Source organism: Drosophila subpulchrella, chromosome 3L, assembly GCF_014743375.2.
Source record: "Drosophila subpulchrella strain 33 F10 #4 breed RU33 chromosome 3L, RU_Dsub_v1.1 Primary Assembly, whole genome shotgun sequence".
NCBI classification, from domain to species: Eukaryota; Metazoa; Arthropoda; class Insecta; order Diptera; family Drosophilidae; genus Drosophila; species Drosophila subpulchrella.
In genome coordinates, this window is record NC_050612.1 from 7733629 (window position 1) to 7751788 (window position 18160).

The 18160-nt window shown below is 36.2% G+C and overlaps 2 protein-coding genes across 28 annotated transcripts in view; both read right to left on the minus strand.

The window, feature by feature from the left end:
* Positions 1 to 204: 204 nt before the first annotated feature.
* Positions 205 to 6126, minus strand: LOC119555460. 3 transcript variants are annotated; one of them, XM_037866864.1, is made up of 5 exons: positions 5947 to 6126; positions 3210 to 3583; positions 2151 to 2310; positions 1837 to 1982; positions 205 to 1116 (listed from the first exon to the last, which is right to left on the minus strand). In XM_037866864.1, the coding sequence occupies exons 2-5, from the start codon at positions 3540 to 3542 to the stop codon at positions 205 to 207; spliced, it is 1551 nt and encodes a 516-aa protein (XP_037722792.1). In that variant the 5' UTR covers positions 3543 to 3583; positions 5947 to 6126. The 3 variants fall into 3 exon arrangements, with proteins under 3 accessions (XP_037722792.1, XP_037722793.1, XP_037722794.1); XM_037866866.1 differs by lacking the exon at positions 1837 to 1982 and having other exon boundaries at positions 940 to 1116; XM_037866865.1 differs by lacking the exons at positions 1837 to 1982; positions 3210 to 3583; positions 5947 to 6126 and having other exon boundaries at positions 2151 to 2288.
* An 8417-nt stretch (positions 6127 to 14543) lies between these two features.
* The window catches only part of LOC119555452 (glutamate-gated chloride channel), a 55222-nt gene continuing 51605 nt past the window's right edge, over positions 14544 to 18160 (minus strand). For 18 of the 25 annotated variants that reach the window (XM_037866836.1, XM_037866835.1, XM_037866834.1 and 15 more), the window contains 2 exons: positions 16099 to 16209; positions 14544 to 15678 (listed from right to left, as the gene is read on the minus strand). In XM_037866836.1, coding sequence (XP_037722764.1) covers positions 15532 to 15678; positions 16099 to 16209 — 258 coding nt within the window. In that variant the 3' untranslated portion in view covers positions 14544 to 15531. The other 7 variants (XM_037866850.1, XM_037866848.1, XM_037866849.1 and 4 more) reach the window with 4 other exon arrangements.

The following is an 18160-nucleotide window of genomic DNA, read 5'->3' on the forward strand; positions in this document are numbered from 1 at the left end:
TTAGAAATATTATTGTACAAATGCCAAGTATCTAACAAAGCATTTATTGTTATTGGCTTGCTAGGTCATTTTGCAAAAGTTATAATAATTTTCAAACGCTTTCCAAGGAATCCCAAATATATCAAGAAAGTTTAAAATATATATAAAAATGTAAAAACTACATATTTATTCGTCAAAAACTTAACAAATTACAAATATTTAAAACTATACCAGCATACTGGCATTATTATCGCAAAACTCGTAAATATTATCAACAAACTGCATTTCCTGCGTGTTTTTAGCAACTTGAGGGGTATTTTCAATTTCCTGTGAGGACTGTGGTTGTTTAGCCACGCCTCCTTTACATTCAGTATCTGCCTCCGTTTCCTCCAAGGTCAGACGTTTTAAATTGTTGATCAGTGAAATGTCGTGCCTGATCTCGTTCTTTAGTTCGAGAAGTTCGTGTTCCGTCTTAATTATGTCCTCGGCATGAGCTTCGATATTTTGCTGCAACTGCCCAACGGATAGCTCCATTTCCGGTCCCTTGTACCGTTCGTTCTGCAACCGGTACAGTCGGCACTTTTCGGATAACTGACGTGTCAGCGCATATTCCTTCTCATAGCGAACATTCATATCGGCATGTAGGGATGCCAGTTTATTGCGAACACTATTGCGTAAGGGTTTATCCTTTCTCCTCCTTATGCAGTTATTATTATAGTTATTGTTGTTGCACTCGCTGGGGATTGCTGTCCTGAATGTTTCGATTGAAGCCTTCGTAACCTCATGACGACTTCGCCTTCGACGTCGCTGCTTTGAGACCCGATTCTCGGCCAGTTTGTAAAGCTTGGCTTTGGCAGCATTTTCGGTGCCCTTATAAAGCTGGTCTGGCATTATAACCAATACCAAATCATTGGCAATCGATTGCTTTTGGCCAAGCAAACTCTTCTCCTTCAATTTGTTAGGCACTTTGGGAGGAGTCTTTGTCGGTTTTGGCGTTATCTTCTTTCCCTTTTTAAGATGCAACAGTTTTTTGAGCCACTTGATCATCGAGAAACTTGTGGGCGGTTGTGTATGGGGTATTAGTTGCATGGCCTGGGGATCTCTGAAGTTATCTCGATGCTTTAAGGATATGCGAAGCTGTAATAAAAAGAAAAGGAATATGAACAAGGCAAACTAAAGTAAGTTGAAGCAGGTAATAAAATTGTAGGCTTAGAACTATTTCTTTCTTGTTTGTGCTTAAGGTATGTCAATGAATTTTTTTAAAAATAATTTTGCGGACAAAATAAAATTTTGGAACTAGCTAAATTTTTTCTACGTGACTTCTGATCTACTACAATTAAAAAAAAAAGTTATGCAATTAACGGTATGTACTACCCCAATCTACCTCTATCCTAACTCTTTCTGTCCATTAACTAGATAAGATCATCAAATAACAATTAGAAGCTCGCAGTCCTCAAATAACATTACCAATGGGAGGGATCATAAAAAATTTACAACATAATTAAGCCGAAAAGGAAACATGAACTTTAATATAAAAATCAATAGGCAAATTGATTTCACTCGGTGCGTCATGAACAAATAAATACGAAAAGCCAGAGCATAAGTCAAATGCGAGTGGTACAATATAGTAGTCGCGGGTGTGACTTTGGAAAGGGATGTAGAACCTAGGGAAGGGGTTTCGAGAACGACATGAATTTCACATTTCTTGGCTTGCGTGTGGCGCCAGGAAAAAAGCGCTTATTATGCAATCACTGTAGACTTTTTTTCGGGCCCAGTTCGCTGGTGTTTCGTTTTTCTATTTCTTTTTTTCTGCACGCCAGGTGGGATTCCCCTTGGTCCCCCGATTGTTGCCATTACCTCATTGTGTACACGGCTCCAAGCGCGCCAAACGGGCAAAATGGCCATGTTGCCATCGTAGCTCCGCTCTATGCCGCCCCAACTTTCCGTTATAATGTAATCGCCGTAGTCACGCGATGCTGCCGCCGTATTCCTCTGGCCGCCATCTTGTTTTTCCAACGTCCGGAAAACAAAAAATTCAATGAAACGAAACGCAAACGGGAGAAAATAAAATTAATTTTAAATAAGAAGCATAAATAAGTAAAAAACCGAAATTGTGATATACAAAAAAAAAGCAGTCACGACAGGATCGGTTGAAAATATTATTGACTTACCTTTCGGATTGTTTGCGCAGTAAATCCCATCGCCGTTCCTCAGTTCGTCATCAATCAGCGCCTTGATTATGTCATCGCACGTCGTTTTGTTCGTCACTCCCGATACGTAACGCGCTTCGCCATCGTCCATCCAAATGGGGATTTCCTTGTGGCCTTGCTCCTAAAGGGTGGCAGGGAAAAATGGGGAAGTACGAAGATCAATAAACAGGGTTGCCAGACATTCAACATTGGATTAAGGGGGCCTTTGTGCAATGCTTAGGTTTGATACTATAAAACTAGTTGATGAATAGATTATTCATTAAAAAATGATAATGAAAGAGACAGTTCAAACCTTTAATAGTTGTTTTCATTTGTCTACTTTTAAAAGTTGATGATCCAATACAAATTTGTTTAAACAAGTTTTTGATAAAATACTTTTCTATTTCTTTTCAATTTTTTTTTACCCAATTTTATATAATTATTTTTTACCAGTAGCAGCATCCTTACCATTTGAAATTTTTTTTGCTTTTGTAATTTGAATGTTTTTTGCTCAGATTTTTGGTTATTGCTGGAAACTAACCTTGTAAATTTGAACTTGAAAAGTTAAGGCGTGGCTAAAGGCTATAGAACGTTTATATTTTTGATACAACTTTTATTTCCTTAAAATAACTTTAAAAATTAAGTTGAAAGGAGGCTTAAGAGATCTGTATAAATATATGAAAGTTTTTGATAATGCATTTGTTTAAAGATATCCCTAAAATTGCAATCAATAGCTTATACCACCGACGCATAAAATGAGATTCCCATTGATGTTTTTAGAAAATGCATTTCTTAAAGAAATCAATAGCTTATACAATCGACGCATAATGGGAGTTTCCCAGGCCCATTTAAGTACAGCACAGGTTCTCTTCGAGGTCGCCTGTTTATACATATGACAAGCGCCTGTGCCTGCCCACCCAATTAGATGATTTGTTTGATTTCAGTGGAAAAGCTGCCGCAACCGAAAATCAGGGGTGGGAATTCATGAGGGGTTGGGCTGGTAGTAGGGGTTTTTGGGCCGGAGGAGGAGGAGGCACTTACCACAGTGCTATTAACGCCATAGAGGGAAATGGAACGGTGGCGACGACTGGCCTGGCCAACGTTTCCGTTTTCCCTGCCGTGTTTATTTTTGCATGCTTGCCGGGCTGGTGGTGCTGCTGGTGCTTTTGGCGGTGCTAATGGTGGTTCCCCCACCGATTCATCCACCAATCGCTCCTCGAATGCAGCCTGCTTATTATTATTATTATTATTGTTGGTGTCTTGATTTTGACATCGCCGCGGCGGAAGAATGGGGCTTTCTGGTAGATTCAACAGCGATGGACAGCTGTCCAGATTATCATCGATGAATGTGGAGTTCTGTTGTTGCGGCGCCATATTCCTTTGGCTCGTTGAAAAACCTCTCTAGCTAATTGGCACTGCAATGAAAAAAGAGGAGAAAAATAGTTAAATATATATGGAGAACATGCAATATCCTTGTTAGACATTTTGTTGGTTCAGCTGGGTGTTCGCCTACGCCTAACGATCAATTTAGATTTGTTGCCCGCGATTAAATAAATTATGCAGTAGCCCTTGCCGTACAATACGTTCAGTTATATAGAACGTATACGTGTATATATAGATGCACCTCGCCATAGACACGACGCAACCCCATCTAGATTCCTAGAAAATTGCCTACCAACGTCAGTTGGCGCCGGTGGCCCATTATTCAGGAACATTGCCGGCGTTTAGCCTGTCGCCCCATCCCCCATCCCCCGACCCACTCCGTTCCATCGGAATCCTACGAGGCCTACTAAGGCCCCGTTCCCCAGTTCACGGCCCCACTAGGCCTCACATAATTTGTTGTTCGGGGGGCGTTGTACGGACCTTGCAGTTTGTATGCAAATTCTCTTTTTCAGCCGAAAAACATTTTCCTTTCTTGTTCATTTTCTCTTTGTTGCATTGCAATTGGTGGCCTGACTGACTTATGAATTAATGCTAATTTATGCCGCCGGAAAATGCAGCGAAGGAGCTCAAATTATATAGATTGGCGGGAAGGACCGATGAAACATTTTTCGGCGAACGAGTTAGAGAGAATATGTTTTTTTTTGGATAGCGCCAAAGTAGTAGTCGAAAATAGAGCATTGTTTTCCTAAAATTAAAACTTGTATATATATTTTTACTGAAAACAATTTGAAGGATATTAATTCATTTAGATTATATTAATCTTAAGTTCTAAGTACAAATTACAATTTGACTATAGTTCTGTCAAAAGATAATCTCGATATTCAGGTGGGATCAAAAAAGTATTATTTATAAGTACTGGTAAGGTGTGCACTTATATGTAGAACACGTTATTAATGGCATTAACATGAGCACAAGATCGATCTAGGATGCACTTAAAGTAATTTAATTTTAAAAATTGTTCATAATGAACCTCTTTAAAGTGGCACCCCCGAGGACCTTATTTGTGGTCAAAACTACAATGGAAATGGAATTTACGGAACTTTTCTGAATTCCCTCATCAAATATTTATTTGCTCTCTGGACAGGTGGCTCAGTTGTGGGCCACGCCCCCTGGTCTATTAGAGAAATGAGTTATGAGTAATGTAATTTGCGAAAGGATTTCCACCTGCACCGGGCTGCAACCCCTCCAGAATATCCTTGAGTGTGGGCCGCCTTTGATTGCGCCTGGACACCTGGACATGCCAGCGTTCATTTAAAAATGTAATTTCCAATCAAGATAAGTTCAAATGTAAATTTCCATCGGCGAGGTCAATTACTGAACTCTGACCCGCCCCCGCATTGCACTTAATTGTTTCTGGGGGGTGGACAGCCACCCCTTATTACACATTCATGGGTGGGCGGTTGGCCAACTTAGGAAATACTTCTAGCCCCCCGAAAGTTCAATGTCTCCAAAGTTTGGCCAGCGATTGTGTTTCACTCTTCGAATATTATATTTTTAACTTTTTCACAATTTTAGCTTATCCCCAATTAATTGCTCCCGTGCAATCCCCCCTCGATATTTCTGTTGCGTGCTGGGGTGAAATTAATTTTGTTTGGGTACTGCGCATTGGATTCTAAAATAAAAGTAGAGGAACCAACGCATTCGTGACGTTAGCGCTTCAGTGGGGCTGGCTATGGGGGCGTATGAGTAATATTGCGATGCCTGTGATTTGGAATAGTAGAAGTCAAAGTTTAAGCTTTCGTAAGAAAAAGTCCTTATGGGTGTAGGGCTTAAACTTTTTTCTGTGTGGCTTTGACACGATTTAGCTCCAACTTAAAATGGATTTTTATTTGTGTTGTATTTGTATGGCTATCTTTGGTTTCTTTTAAAATAAATCTCCTATATTTTGATTTTACGTGATCAATAAATAAATCAAAGAACAGGAATATATCTATAGAAATTGTACGGTTTTATAAAATACATGAAAATAAGTATTTCACACTTATTGAATCTTTCTTAGATTATTTTTGGCTCCTAATCGTTTTAAAATAATTAATATAACATATATTTGATTCAAAACTAGCTAAACTTGCCTCTACCTATTGGTTCCCTTTTATATCCTTCTAATAAAACCTCTCTTCCCGTTTCAAAAGTAAACTCTTTTTAACATTCAGTTTAACTGGGCACTTTTGTAGTCGTTGTGTAGAGTCGAGGATTAAATTTTGGCACCCGCAGAACCACAGAATAATGAAATCAACTGTGAATTCTCCCAGTGCCAAGGTTTAAAGTCGGCTGAATCATGATCTAGGGTTCCAAAAACACGAATTCTTAGAGAAGATCACCGAAGACCGCTTACCTCTGAGTGTTTTTCTCCAAATGTGGCAGTTGTGAGACACTTTTCAGTTTGATCTTTTTCGGGTTTCTAGAAGTTTTCCTGCAGTTTTTGGCAAGCTAGCAAGTAAATTTGGTGCTGAGAATTCTGTTTCGCAGTGAGCTCCACTGGTTCACACATGCTGCAGCTGCAAGGACATGCTAATCCTTTGAGCTTTGACACTTGACTGAAGTTCAAATTTGAATTTGCGGCTATGTAAGGTGAGCTAGGCAGCGCCGTCGACGTCGACAGAGGCGCTGACTGCGCTGCTGCCTACCGGCCGGATAATAAACGAGTATATAAAAATGTTTCTAGATCTAGACAGGTGCTAATGTTGCTGTCCCTGTCGCTAGCACTCGATTCGAGCCTGGCACTGAAAGCCTTTCGCTCCTTTCGTACCGCTCGCATTCAAATATTCTCGGCACGGCACAGGTCCTTTCCTTCCTGCTCGAGGACTCGTGGTTGCCACCAACAACGTTGCACAACAAATAACTGAACGGCGTATCCTTGGCGACGGCAAGTGACTAACTAAAATTTTATTTGCTACCACACAAAACTTTAAAGCAAAAAGGGAGCGCAGACACACCGACACACCTGGCGTTGCGGCAGAAAGAGAGAGCGTCCGATCCGAGGGTAGGTTCCCTTCCCAGCCCCGCTGTCGTCATCATCATCATCATCATCACCATCATCATCACCATCCTGCCACTGTCTTTTGGCCAACCACCAGCCACCACCGAAATTGAGTAAAAACCCCGGTATCAACGCCCGAGTGTTCCTACCAATTTCCACTAGCCCTAGCCTTCTAGAACTTCTCTCTTTCGTTCGCGGCCACTACCATTACCAATACCATTACCAATACCATTACCAACACCACTACCACTACCACTGCCGCTGCCACGACCACTCCCTCCGCTCCTTGTTGCAGTTTCAGCTATTCCGTAAGCGAGCTATAGCGTGTGCTACCCGCCAGCAGCACCAACACCAGGAACCACCAGGAACCACCATCAACACCAACACACTACTGCACTGCAAAAAATACTAGCAACACTGATGATCTCATGATCCAATGGGGCGCACTCCCCCACACAATGGTCCCTGAAAAATGTTCATATTTCTTGGTTTCTAAAATTCTTTGGCTTACAACTGTAAATATTCTTGGCTGAATCCGCTCTAATCTACTTATAAATTACATTATTATCCGTACTCTTTTTAAATATATTTATAAAAAGATGTTAGGTCTCAAAATATTTTATTTACTAACAACTTTTAACTCTAAGTTTATTAAAGTCTATAACACACTGCTTGAAACATATGTGACACAGGTTTCTTAAGTGATTTTAAACATAGAAAGATCATTCTTTATAACTCGCCTGTTTTAATTTTGTGGATACATTTGTAAGTATATGGTTCTCTGATAATAATGTTTAAAATGAATTTTTAAATATTTTTAAAACATTTTAAAGTATATAGATGTATCGGATTTTGAATAACTTATGCTAACATTTATCGGAAGAATTTAGGTTTTACTTTGATATCAGAAAAATAGGTGACCGTACTTAATTATATAAATTTAATATTACATTTAACACTTCTGCCAACAGGGGGTGCGGAATACGTTAAATGTATCATTTTTTCCTGTGTACCAATGCCATGACGCGCACTTTGCGTTATTTGGTAAAACGAGATTGTTGATAACGTGCAAGCAACAACAGCAACAACGAACTATAAAAAACTCGCGGTACATAAAAAACGAATTTCTGCCTTGTTTTTATCCACCCCCACTACCACCTCCATCCTTTGCCCAGCCTATTTTGCCACCCCCACTGTTTTTTTCGCTGTGTATTTTATTGTTAATGGGCAGCATTTGCTTTTCGATTCGATTTTTTTCGACTTTTTTTCTTTGGTTGTACATTTGTTACTAACAGACTTTTTTCGGCCAGGATCAAACACTTAAGGATAGCAGAGGCAGACATACTATATGGTATCGAGTTTGGGAGGAGTTCAATATTGCTATCTAAGCAATAGTGCTAATGGTTCAAGCAGCAGGCTTTTGTGGCTTTGGGAATGAAAAGAGTTCCTTTTGTGACAATTGTGCGACAAAAATAATGTTTAGCGTTTGATGCAATATGATATTTTAATTTTTAGTCGGTATTCTTAACGGCTTTTTGATGTTAATTCAGGTGAATTGACGATTTTGATAAAAGAATGTGATAGAAAATAAAATTTATATTTTTGAAAAGCTTAAAGTACTTCTTTCTTTTACGAACTTTTTTATCAAATAAGATTTGGTACTCAAAAACAAAATGTATTTAGCATATAATGCATATAATAAACATGATATAAACTTATTGAATACAATAGAATAGGTAAATTCGAAGCCAATCTATTCGTTCTGTAATTCTCCAGAGTCATAATTCATATACAGATCGATCCACGATGGCTATAATATATATTTCCCCTGGCTTCAACTACTTTGCTTGGCCAACCAATAATTTCCATTGGTCTCATTAGGATTGGACAATACAAATATTCAATAATGCTTCTGCTCATTAGGAATCGATTGAATGGAAGTGCGGCTCATAAGGAACATTGTTGGAATTATAGCTGCGGAGGAAACGGGGTTCTACCTCCTGTAAAGTTGATGGCAGGTGCCAACTTATCTGTGTAATATGACAAATTGCCCCTCCTTGCAAGTCATTACAACTTTGCTTAGTAATGCTCAAGCGATTGCATTTGAAACTAAAATATAGTGCCTATACCCACCCATCAAAAAAAAGAAAGAAACAATTAAAAACACGCAACTTGTCCATTTCTGGGGAAAAAGCGCGTGAAATTTCGACGCGTTTTGGGCCAAAAGCGAATGTGGCTATGACGATTATGTAAATGATTGATTTGGAGTTGGAGCGGGTTAGGCTGTACTTACTGGCTCTCAGTGACTAGGGGTTGGTTAGGGGTGGCTAACTTGCCCGATGCGGTTCAGCGGTTTCATGGTACGGCGTCGCGTTCGGAATAAACAAACATAATGCTCGTAATATCCTTATAATGGCACCAGCAACTCTCTGGGGGGATTATTATTACTATTACTGCCTTTTTTTTTAGTGTGGGAACCTTTGCTGGTGGGTATTAATTTTTATTTGGATTTTCCTTGGCCACATGAAGCGACTAATTGCCACGCCCCCGCCGCCTTAGATCCCTAATTTGGCAAGTCCTTTTTGTCCATTCTCAGTCCTGCATGCAATTGCCTGGCGCCACGTGTCAGCGGGCATGGAGGCGCCGAAAAGGGGGTTATTTGTGGGGGGTGCTGTCTAGCGTTGCATGTGTCGCACACTCGCATATGGAAATTTCCTAATGACAGGGGAGTACGACTCGGCACCCAAGTTCATTGTAGTCGAGTTCAGTGCTCAAGCAATGATTGAGTTTTATTGTTGATTGTTGAGCAGAGATTGCAGGTCAGCCGTACAGGGTCAGTTGTCAGTGGTCATACTGGGTGTCCTAGCCCTAATGAAAGCGACCCAAAGGTAAACTCATTTGGGACATGGCAACATAATACTACACCTATAATTTTTTTATCATTAGCCTTTTAAGTGCTTACACGTCTTAAAAAAATGCATAGGGCATATTTATTGCTTTCGATAAAATAAATAATACGTATATTCTTACCTTTAATTAAAAAGGACTAGTAGTTATTTAGAAGAAATAGTTACTTTAAATTTATGTATGAATACAGTATTTTGTTTATATGTTATCTACAGTAACTACATTAATCAATAAGATTTTAAGACAACTAAAACACAGTAATGAGCTTCCTAGAGCATTGAACATTCTGTTAAACACCTCTTTATACTATGTGCATTGTTATTTTAAGAGAGCTCTAGAATAATTTTATAAATTTAATTTAAACAAATTAAGAATTACTAAACTTATATAACAAGAACAATCCTGAACCCTGCTAAAAATCCTGGGTACGCCTTCGCATTAAACAGTATTTAATATGCCATATATTTATTCTTAAAAAAACCTCCAGGTGGCAACAGTTTTTGTATTTCTTGAACATCGTGAGTTTATTTTACTTTCCACCCGGGATTATAGGACCCAACAGATCTATAATATAATTTGAACATTCAGCATCAGCTGTTTTCTGGCATTGTTCCCTTGTTAGGACGTAACACACATGTTCTACTCCAAAGACTGACCCTGACATAAATATTTCCTAAGATCAGTTCACATGTGTTCGATCCATTCCACACCCTCCACAAATTGTAACGTATTTTACCGCCACATAACAAAATATAATTTGTTTGCATCAAGTCCTAAAGAGGGGATATTGTTACCTTTTGGGCCGCTTACTCGCCGAGGCACAAAATAATTACAAGTGGCAACCGGCAGACGACAAACGGCCAACTGCATCCAGGTAGAACCTGGCTGACTTGGCCCCTTCCTCAGGGTCTTACCTTTACTTTGCCTTTACCGCGTGCCATCATCGCCGGCTGCTGTTGCAGGTGCAGAAGTCAACGAAGCGCGTCCCGATCCCAGTTGAACTCACTCTCGTACAGGGAAATAAATACTTTCGACCTAGCATACCTATACCCCTATCTGCATTGATCAAAATCGAGTTGGGAAGTCGTTGAGTTTACTATTTTATTATAGTTGTAATAACATTAAGAAAGTTAGTTTGTAATATCATTTTGAGGCTAACAAGAACAATTGTATCCACTTATATTTACGCTATGGTTATACAATCCAATAATTTAAAGACTTTTTTAAGTATACTATCTCTGTTTAAATGAAATAAGAAGAAATAAAAAATTTGGAATAAAATACATATTACTTTTATACCCCCGTGGATCCGCGTATGATTCAAACCAATTATATAACAGCATGTTTTGAGTAGCAGATCCTTTTGATCATAATAAATTAATTATAACAAACAAATTATAAAAAAATATATATTACTAGAGTTGTTGTAAATAATACTACAACATTTTCCCCGTGTATCCACAAACATTCTCAGACCCAAAAGACAGTTGCATTTCGTGCGGGGCGGAAGGAAGCTGTTGCGCGGGTCAAAACACTTGTCCTCGTTCGCCGGTTCCGAGTTTGAACCTTTTGGAAGAACCTGTTTGCTGGTTTATCTGGCAAGGGCGGGCTCTGAGATCTGGACAGCAGTCAGTGAAAATAAGTACACAGAGAATAATATAATGACAAATCTGAATGTGAGGAACGATATATTAAAGAGACTTTACCAACAGATAAAAGATAAAGATACAATTAATTTTTTAAAAATCACAACATAATTATAAGATACAATATAATTATAAAAATATTTTTATTTTTAATGCTGAACTAATAAAAGCGTAGATTCTCTAACGGGCTAAATAAAAACAAAATGGAATAATTTCTAAAGTAAAATAATTAATAATTAATAATTGCGAATGACACCGTTTTAAAAATTGGAATTGTTCGTGAACAAAGTTAAAATACAAGAGTTTATGCGATAATAAAAACTAGACATTTTCAGAAACCGATTGTAATCTAAAAGGTATTTTCTCTCAGTGCAGAAGCAGTTGCAGCCCCAGTGCACTCGGTTGTCATTCTCTGGGCAGGTTGTTTCTCATATGGCTCTCGACTTAGGGGTTGTCCCGTCTTAACGGCAACTGCGACTGCGTCTGTGACTCGTGTGCATTGACCTGAAAACAGAGCGTTCCTTTTGCGATATTTCTACTTAGTTGTTGTACGCAGTATGTTTATCCACTACGTCAGAATCTGCAAGAATTCTTACATGATTGCAGCTAAAATATAAGGAATCTGTTGTTTTGGGGATATCCTTACGGACACGTTATCGTTTCGTGTCTTGAATTTGTAATAGTTTTGAAGAGTTTTCGATTTGCCTTTCCCGTAGAGATGGATGCTTGCTACCATCGAATCTTTTGATGTTTTCCCTCTAATGATATTATTTTAGCGGTGGGTATTAAGAATAGGGAAGAATAGGAAATATTTAAATGCAAATATACACAGAGAAAGTTCTGACGTTCTCATCTGAGTTGAAAATATTCTTAAAAATAGAACGACATTTTTGAAGAAGTAAATGTTTTCATTTTCTCGAATCAAAGTGGTATTTACATTGTATATCTCACCAAATAAACTATTAGTCCAGTCATTAGTGAAAACTTATCAAGAAGTTGGTAAATAAACTTAATTTAACTTTTCTCTTCTCACCATTTCATTTTAATATTGAGAACATAGATACCAAAATGTACTTACAAGGTTTTTAAGAATGAATGTTCCTTATTGAAGAACAATGTTCTTGAATATTTCTCTCTGTGTACGATTTTTTTAAATAAATAATATACTCTTTCTTTTTACATATTGTTTTATATTTGTTTTATTTTCTGCCCACGCTCCCAGCCCAATAAAAACAATCAATTGCTTCAAAATTATTTAATAATTGTTATTCGTTTTCTGATTGAGACGATCTTTATTAATGCGAAGCTGCTTTGTTTATTAGTTTTCTGGTTTTTCGTTTGTTGTTTTCCAATTTATCTTTTTTTTCAAATATTTTCTCGTTTATAACTAAGTTTTGACTTGGTTTATGTACTTGGTGTATTTACATGATGTTCGTTTGGGAATGCAATGTTAATAAATTGGTTTTTATTATGCTCAAGGTTGTGCATTATAAAAAAGTTAATATTATAATTACGTTTCGTAGCATTGTGGAGTTTTTGTTTTGCAATTGATCTTTAAGAAATCTACTCGTGTGTGAAATAAATTGGACAACAGAAATTGCCCCAATGGCTCAACATGTTCTTCCTTTTTAAACTTTTTCATATATTTTTTTAACAAATCTCTAGCAAACAGTTCAGTTTGACTTTTATAGATTTAGCAAATATTACTTGTAAAGAAATTATTTTAAAGTTATCGATAAAATGATTTAACTACTAACTGTCTTGAATTATTATTATTTACATTTCGTTCATAGCATTTACAAATTATAAAGCTTCGGGTATTGAGAATTTAAAATGTATTTGCAATTTGCACTTAGCACATATTATTCATGAGTACATCTACAGATTTTTTAATGCATCTGAACATTGTGTTTTTTTACTTATCCTTTTTTTTGCTAAATTCATTAATGCTTTTTTTAAGTGTGAACTTTTATGGCTTTGTTTTAGATCTATTTCATTTAAATACATTTTCATAATGTTACTGGTCTTTGGTTTAGCTTCTACTTTGTTTTATCAGCAGTGTAGCTTGTGAGGAGTTAAATACAATCCCAAACTGAAATCGTTATAGGGCACATAGGTCGGGTTCCCATCCATAACAACTCAAACTGTGTTTCGCTTGAAACCATCTAAGCAATCAATTAGTTTTTAATTCTCTTAAAGAAGGCACCTTCACCCAAATAGATTGCTAACTAACATTTAACAGAGTTACGTGGTTAAGCTGTTCAAAAAACGAATCGAATATAGTTTCTAAGGGTCCATCTTTACCGTATTTTATTTGTACATTCCTTATATTGGCCACATATTCAGCAAATTCCACTCACATTTCGTACCCTTGACTATTTATTCGCAACAAAAATATTTATCCTTGGACGCGATGAATTTGGAGTTCCGTTTTTGTGTATTTCGTGTTCTATATAAGCAGCTAATTTTACAAAAGGATTCAAAATTATTCGGCATTGCTTGTTAGAAAGTTTACTTAGCACTTCCTTTCATCTAATTAACTTTTTCGTTTTTGTAAATTGCAAAAAGATTGTCCTTGTCTTTGTGTTTTCTTTTCCTTTTTGTGGTAGTTTAGTTATATATATTTTTTGTTCAACGAGAAATAATTGCGAAGAGCTTGCAAAAATGGCGAAAAGAAAATTTCCCAAAAATCTACAAATCTCTAAATTCATAAATTTATTTATTTGCAAAAAGCATTTTGTGTATACGCGTATTGTGTTCTATAAAGGTAATATTGTTTAAACAATTGGTAACTGTGGCCCTCAATAACCTGCTCTCAATTAATTTCAATAAAATTTCGTATGCAAAGGTTCGTTTAAATTTAGGTTTCTTTTTTGTGTTCTTTATCACAAGGTTTAAATTTGGTTTAGGTTTAAGTTTGTTTGAATTAGGTCGTGCTTCATTGGGGTTTTTTTTTATATTTTATTTGTCCCACAAACAATTGCAGGCGTTCGTCGACATACATTTTATCTAAAATACTTGGGTGTTAGTTTTGTGAGTTTATAGTTGGGTTGGCATATGTTTCATAGCTACTTATGAGAATTTTATAAAGTTTCTTGTCATATATTTTGTAAATATTTTAGTTAGCTTTCGTTTATGTTTCTTCTATGAGCTTTGATATGTATTTTAATAAAAGTTGTTAGGCAATTCCTGCTGCTACTTAAAAAGGCGTTCATGGATTGAATAAAATGAATCTATGAAGGTGTAGGAATTTTCGTGTGTGAACTATTTTTGCTTAATACATTCTTATAAAACCAAATTACTTTGCGTGTTTTTATTTCACCTGAATTTAAGTTTAGGAAAGCTTTTACTGTGGTCTACTTTGCGGCGGTTCCATTTCTATGAAATTATGTGATGCGATAAGATCAAATTCTGCTTTATTAATCGAACATTTATTGAAAAAATAAACGGAGTTTAACTAAACATTTAAATAAATATTATATACAGTACATTATAACGTAAAAATCAGTGTGATGATAACAATTTGTGTGTTCTGTTTGTTTACTCTTTGACATATGCGGAGGCACTTCAACTCATTGAATTGAATGGAACAAAACTGGGTTTTAATTTCATAATATTTGACTAGAGCTGCTTGTAAATATATAACATCTATGTATATGTGTATAAACAGGTTTGCATCTTTCGACTACTCAAATCGGTAAAGCCTTAAAGCTTTTTGGTTTGCGTTTCATATTTCATAATTATAGGCTAGGTCTTTTTATCTTCTTGGATCGTGTTTTTGGTACTTTCAGCTTACATTTCTTTGCTTAATAAATTGTTTAAATATTATATATTACAATTGCTAGACAGTGTTTCTTTGGTTGGTATAATTAACTAATGCATTTTCGAGCATATGCAAAAATTTGCAAATTTAATTTAAGGTTCGTTTTTTTTTTTGGTTGTTTCTACTATTTTTAAAAAAGGCAGTCGAAAATGTTTCTTTCGTATGTTTGCTCATTTGCATAAATTTAACTTTCGTAAATATTAATTATTAACAACTTATTCATTTTCTTTTTCCCCGTTAACAACTCAGTTTAAACTAATTTTTCATTTTGACGTTTTTATCACTGGTTTTGTCATGTTGTTGCCATTTAAATAATCGTTAATGAGTAATTAGATGTACTTTGTGTTTCCCTTTGTTACATTAAAATTAGATGACTTTGCAAGGCCCTAGAACTTAGCAAATGAGTTTTCATGTCAGTTTGCATGTTTCTCTACAAATTACTTTACGAATAATGCATTCTCTCGGCATTCGAGTCTGCTTTTCTGGCATTGCTCCGGCAATTTAGCGTGTTCAAGTATCTATATATGTATGTTATGCATTACTTTTAGTGTTTTATGCTTAATTTTACGAAAATCCTTTATAGTGTACAAAGAAGAATATCAGAAAAATGGCATAAGCAGTTGGAAATGTAATTCTAGCGATGACATCGATCGTCTTGGCCACTCGAATCGGATGGGGTGGCTCTTTTTTACGCACTTGGACGAAGCAGGTCTGAAAGGAAATAGGAAAGTAGTGAGTATTTATCCAAAAGGGTTCCAAAAATTAGTTTCTCATTGGAAAATATAATTTCTTGGCTTTTAATGATGGTATTCATGGTACTTCAAGTTGGTAGCAAAGTTAAAAAGAATCTAAATATGTACCTCTGTGGTTTTTTCGAAAATATATGCAAAATCAGTTTAAATTGTTTATGCTCTTTGAATTCTTAGATTGAACTAGTTCGAAATTTTAAAAATATTTTTTTTATAATAAAAAACGATACTCTAAGATCTTGAAAACATGTCTATAACCAGTTTCAAGATGATAATATACAGTATATATATTTTCTACTATTCCTCAGAATTTATATATTTATCTTTTTGGAGAAACAAATTTTTAGATTTAGTTTTTATTGATAATTAGGGGTAGTCTCACCTCCGTGGCACAGCCATTGTTCGCTGAATGGGTGCACGGACTGTTGCTGCCGCCGCAGGTGGTGCATGCCACGATTTCGTTCGGGGCCCCGGCCTCTCGTCGCTTCTCGCCCTGATAGACGGCGGTAAATTTAAAAAACTTATTCGTTAATTTTCATTGGGCCATGGTGGTGGTTGGCAAACAAGTTGGCAATTTTACAAGTCAAATACAATTGGTGAAAAAGGAGTTATTTACACATACATACACACACATACGCATACGAAAAAAAAAACGTAAAATTGGTTTGGCAGTTGCAGTTTGGTTATTTTTCGGTTGTTTGCATTTCGTTTTTGCAAAAACCCAGCAAAAAGCGTATAAGTATGTTAAAAATATATGAAAAAAAGGTAGAAAAATATTTTATTTATTAAAGTTTATTAAACAAGTGGCACAAAATCACTACGAAATTTATCACAAAAGCGCTTGAAATGCTTTTACAAATTGAACTACGGAAATATTTGAAATATAACTATTATTGTTAGGTCAGCATACTTACGGGCTTTAAAATGTTTATTTTATTTAATTGTTTTTATGTCAGTGGCAGCAGTTGAAAAAGCAAAGAAGAGCAAATTTTATTTTAGTACCTGGCAGTCTATTTATAACCACAGCGCAATTTAATTGAATTTATTGAAATTTTTCAAATTTTTACTAAATTTTTTTTTGCACGTACAGTATTTTATTCATTTGTTATTTTTGTTTAAGCTATAGCAGTTTGTATAGAATTTTGTATTTTGATTGATATGAGAATGGCATGAGAATTTTGCTGTGTTTTTATTTTAAGTAGGTTGAAATTAAAAATTACTCAAATGTGATGAGAATTTAAGTTTCAAATTTAAATAAAACACTAAATGAAGTATTTAACGCTTAAATAAATATTAAAGTTTTTGTTATAAAATGTATAATAGTGTTTATTGTAGGTTTAGTGTGGTATGTAGGATGCTTATTTGGGGCGGCATTCTATTATTTATGAGCACGAATATTTTTAATGATTGAGTATGAACACATACAGGGTTAGTTTAGGTTAATTTCTGTTGAGTTTTGTGCATTTATTGTGTGGGTTAAAGCGTGCTTTATGTTGGATATTTCTAGGCAGAGGTGTTGGGGTAAAATCGAAGCTTGTGGCTTTAAAAATGGTACTATATATACAGGCTGTTTACTATACAAGCACACATTGAAAAATTAACTAAAGTTGTGTAACATTTATATTTTACAATACAAGTTGGTCTCTATAAATATTTATTTTTAGCTTAGTAAATAACACTATGTGCTGAAGGCTCAGCTGTTTCAGCAGGAAACAAATACAAGTGCTGCCTGATTACTGCTCTGTTTCATGGAAATTGTGGGCTTAATTAAGATCAAAAATTTGTGAGCGGTATATAAATTGTCCAATGGGTCGTAGGTGGCAGGCTAAGAAATTAACTGCGTCCGCTCGCAAGTATGCTACAATTTATTGCAGCTACAGTGGCACGTACTACCCCAAGTTGCATCTGAAAACGCCAACGAACCAGGGGAAAAATCAAGTGGATTTTCCGGGGGGTAGAAGGCTGGGTGCTTTTTGGGGGCGTTGGGCTGGCAGCTGACTTGTCTTTGTTTGCCAGCAGCTGGCGGCCATTTGCCGAGTGCACAAATGCAGCCAAAGGTGGCCGAAGGGGTTGCGAAAATGGAAAAGTCGGGAGGGCAGGAAAATGGGAAAACGGGCTGGGAGGAAATAGTTACTTAGGTAAGATGTATTATGCGGGTGTGTTTAAGCAGCCAGAGAGCCGGATAACGTGGCTGACCTAAATTAAACAGGGTAGCTGTGCCAGAACTTTGCTTCTCGTTAATTTCTTCAAAATCAACAAGGCATTTTTAACGACCACTGCTTCAAGAGCTGACTAAAAATGTATTGCATTTGATTTTAGAGTAGATATTAACATACATTTTAATTTTTTAAATTTTTTTATATCTGAAGAGAGAAAAATGATTTAAATTGGCTTGATGGGATGCAATTATTTCAACTTTGGCAGATAAAGCTTTTAATTATATT

What these genes read in the sequence shown, in the direction of transcription:
- LOC119555460 (XM_037866864.1), bottom strand. Translation starts at nt 3,542, where the DNA reads ATGGCGCCGCAACAACAGAACTCCACATTCATCGATGATAATCTGGAC. An exon ending in CTGCGCAAACAATCCGAAAG is followed by an intron (nt 1,983 to 2,150) that starts GTAAGTCAATAA and finishes TGGAAAAACAAG; the next exon opens with ATGGCGGCCAGAGGAATACG. An exon ending in GGAGCCGTGTACACAATGAG is followed by an intron (nt 1,117 to 1,836) that starts GTAATGGCAACA and finishes TTTTTATTACAG; the next exon opens with CTTCGCATATCCTTAAAGCA.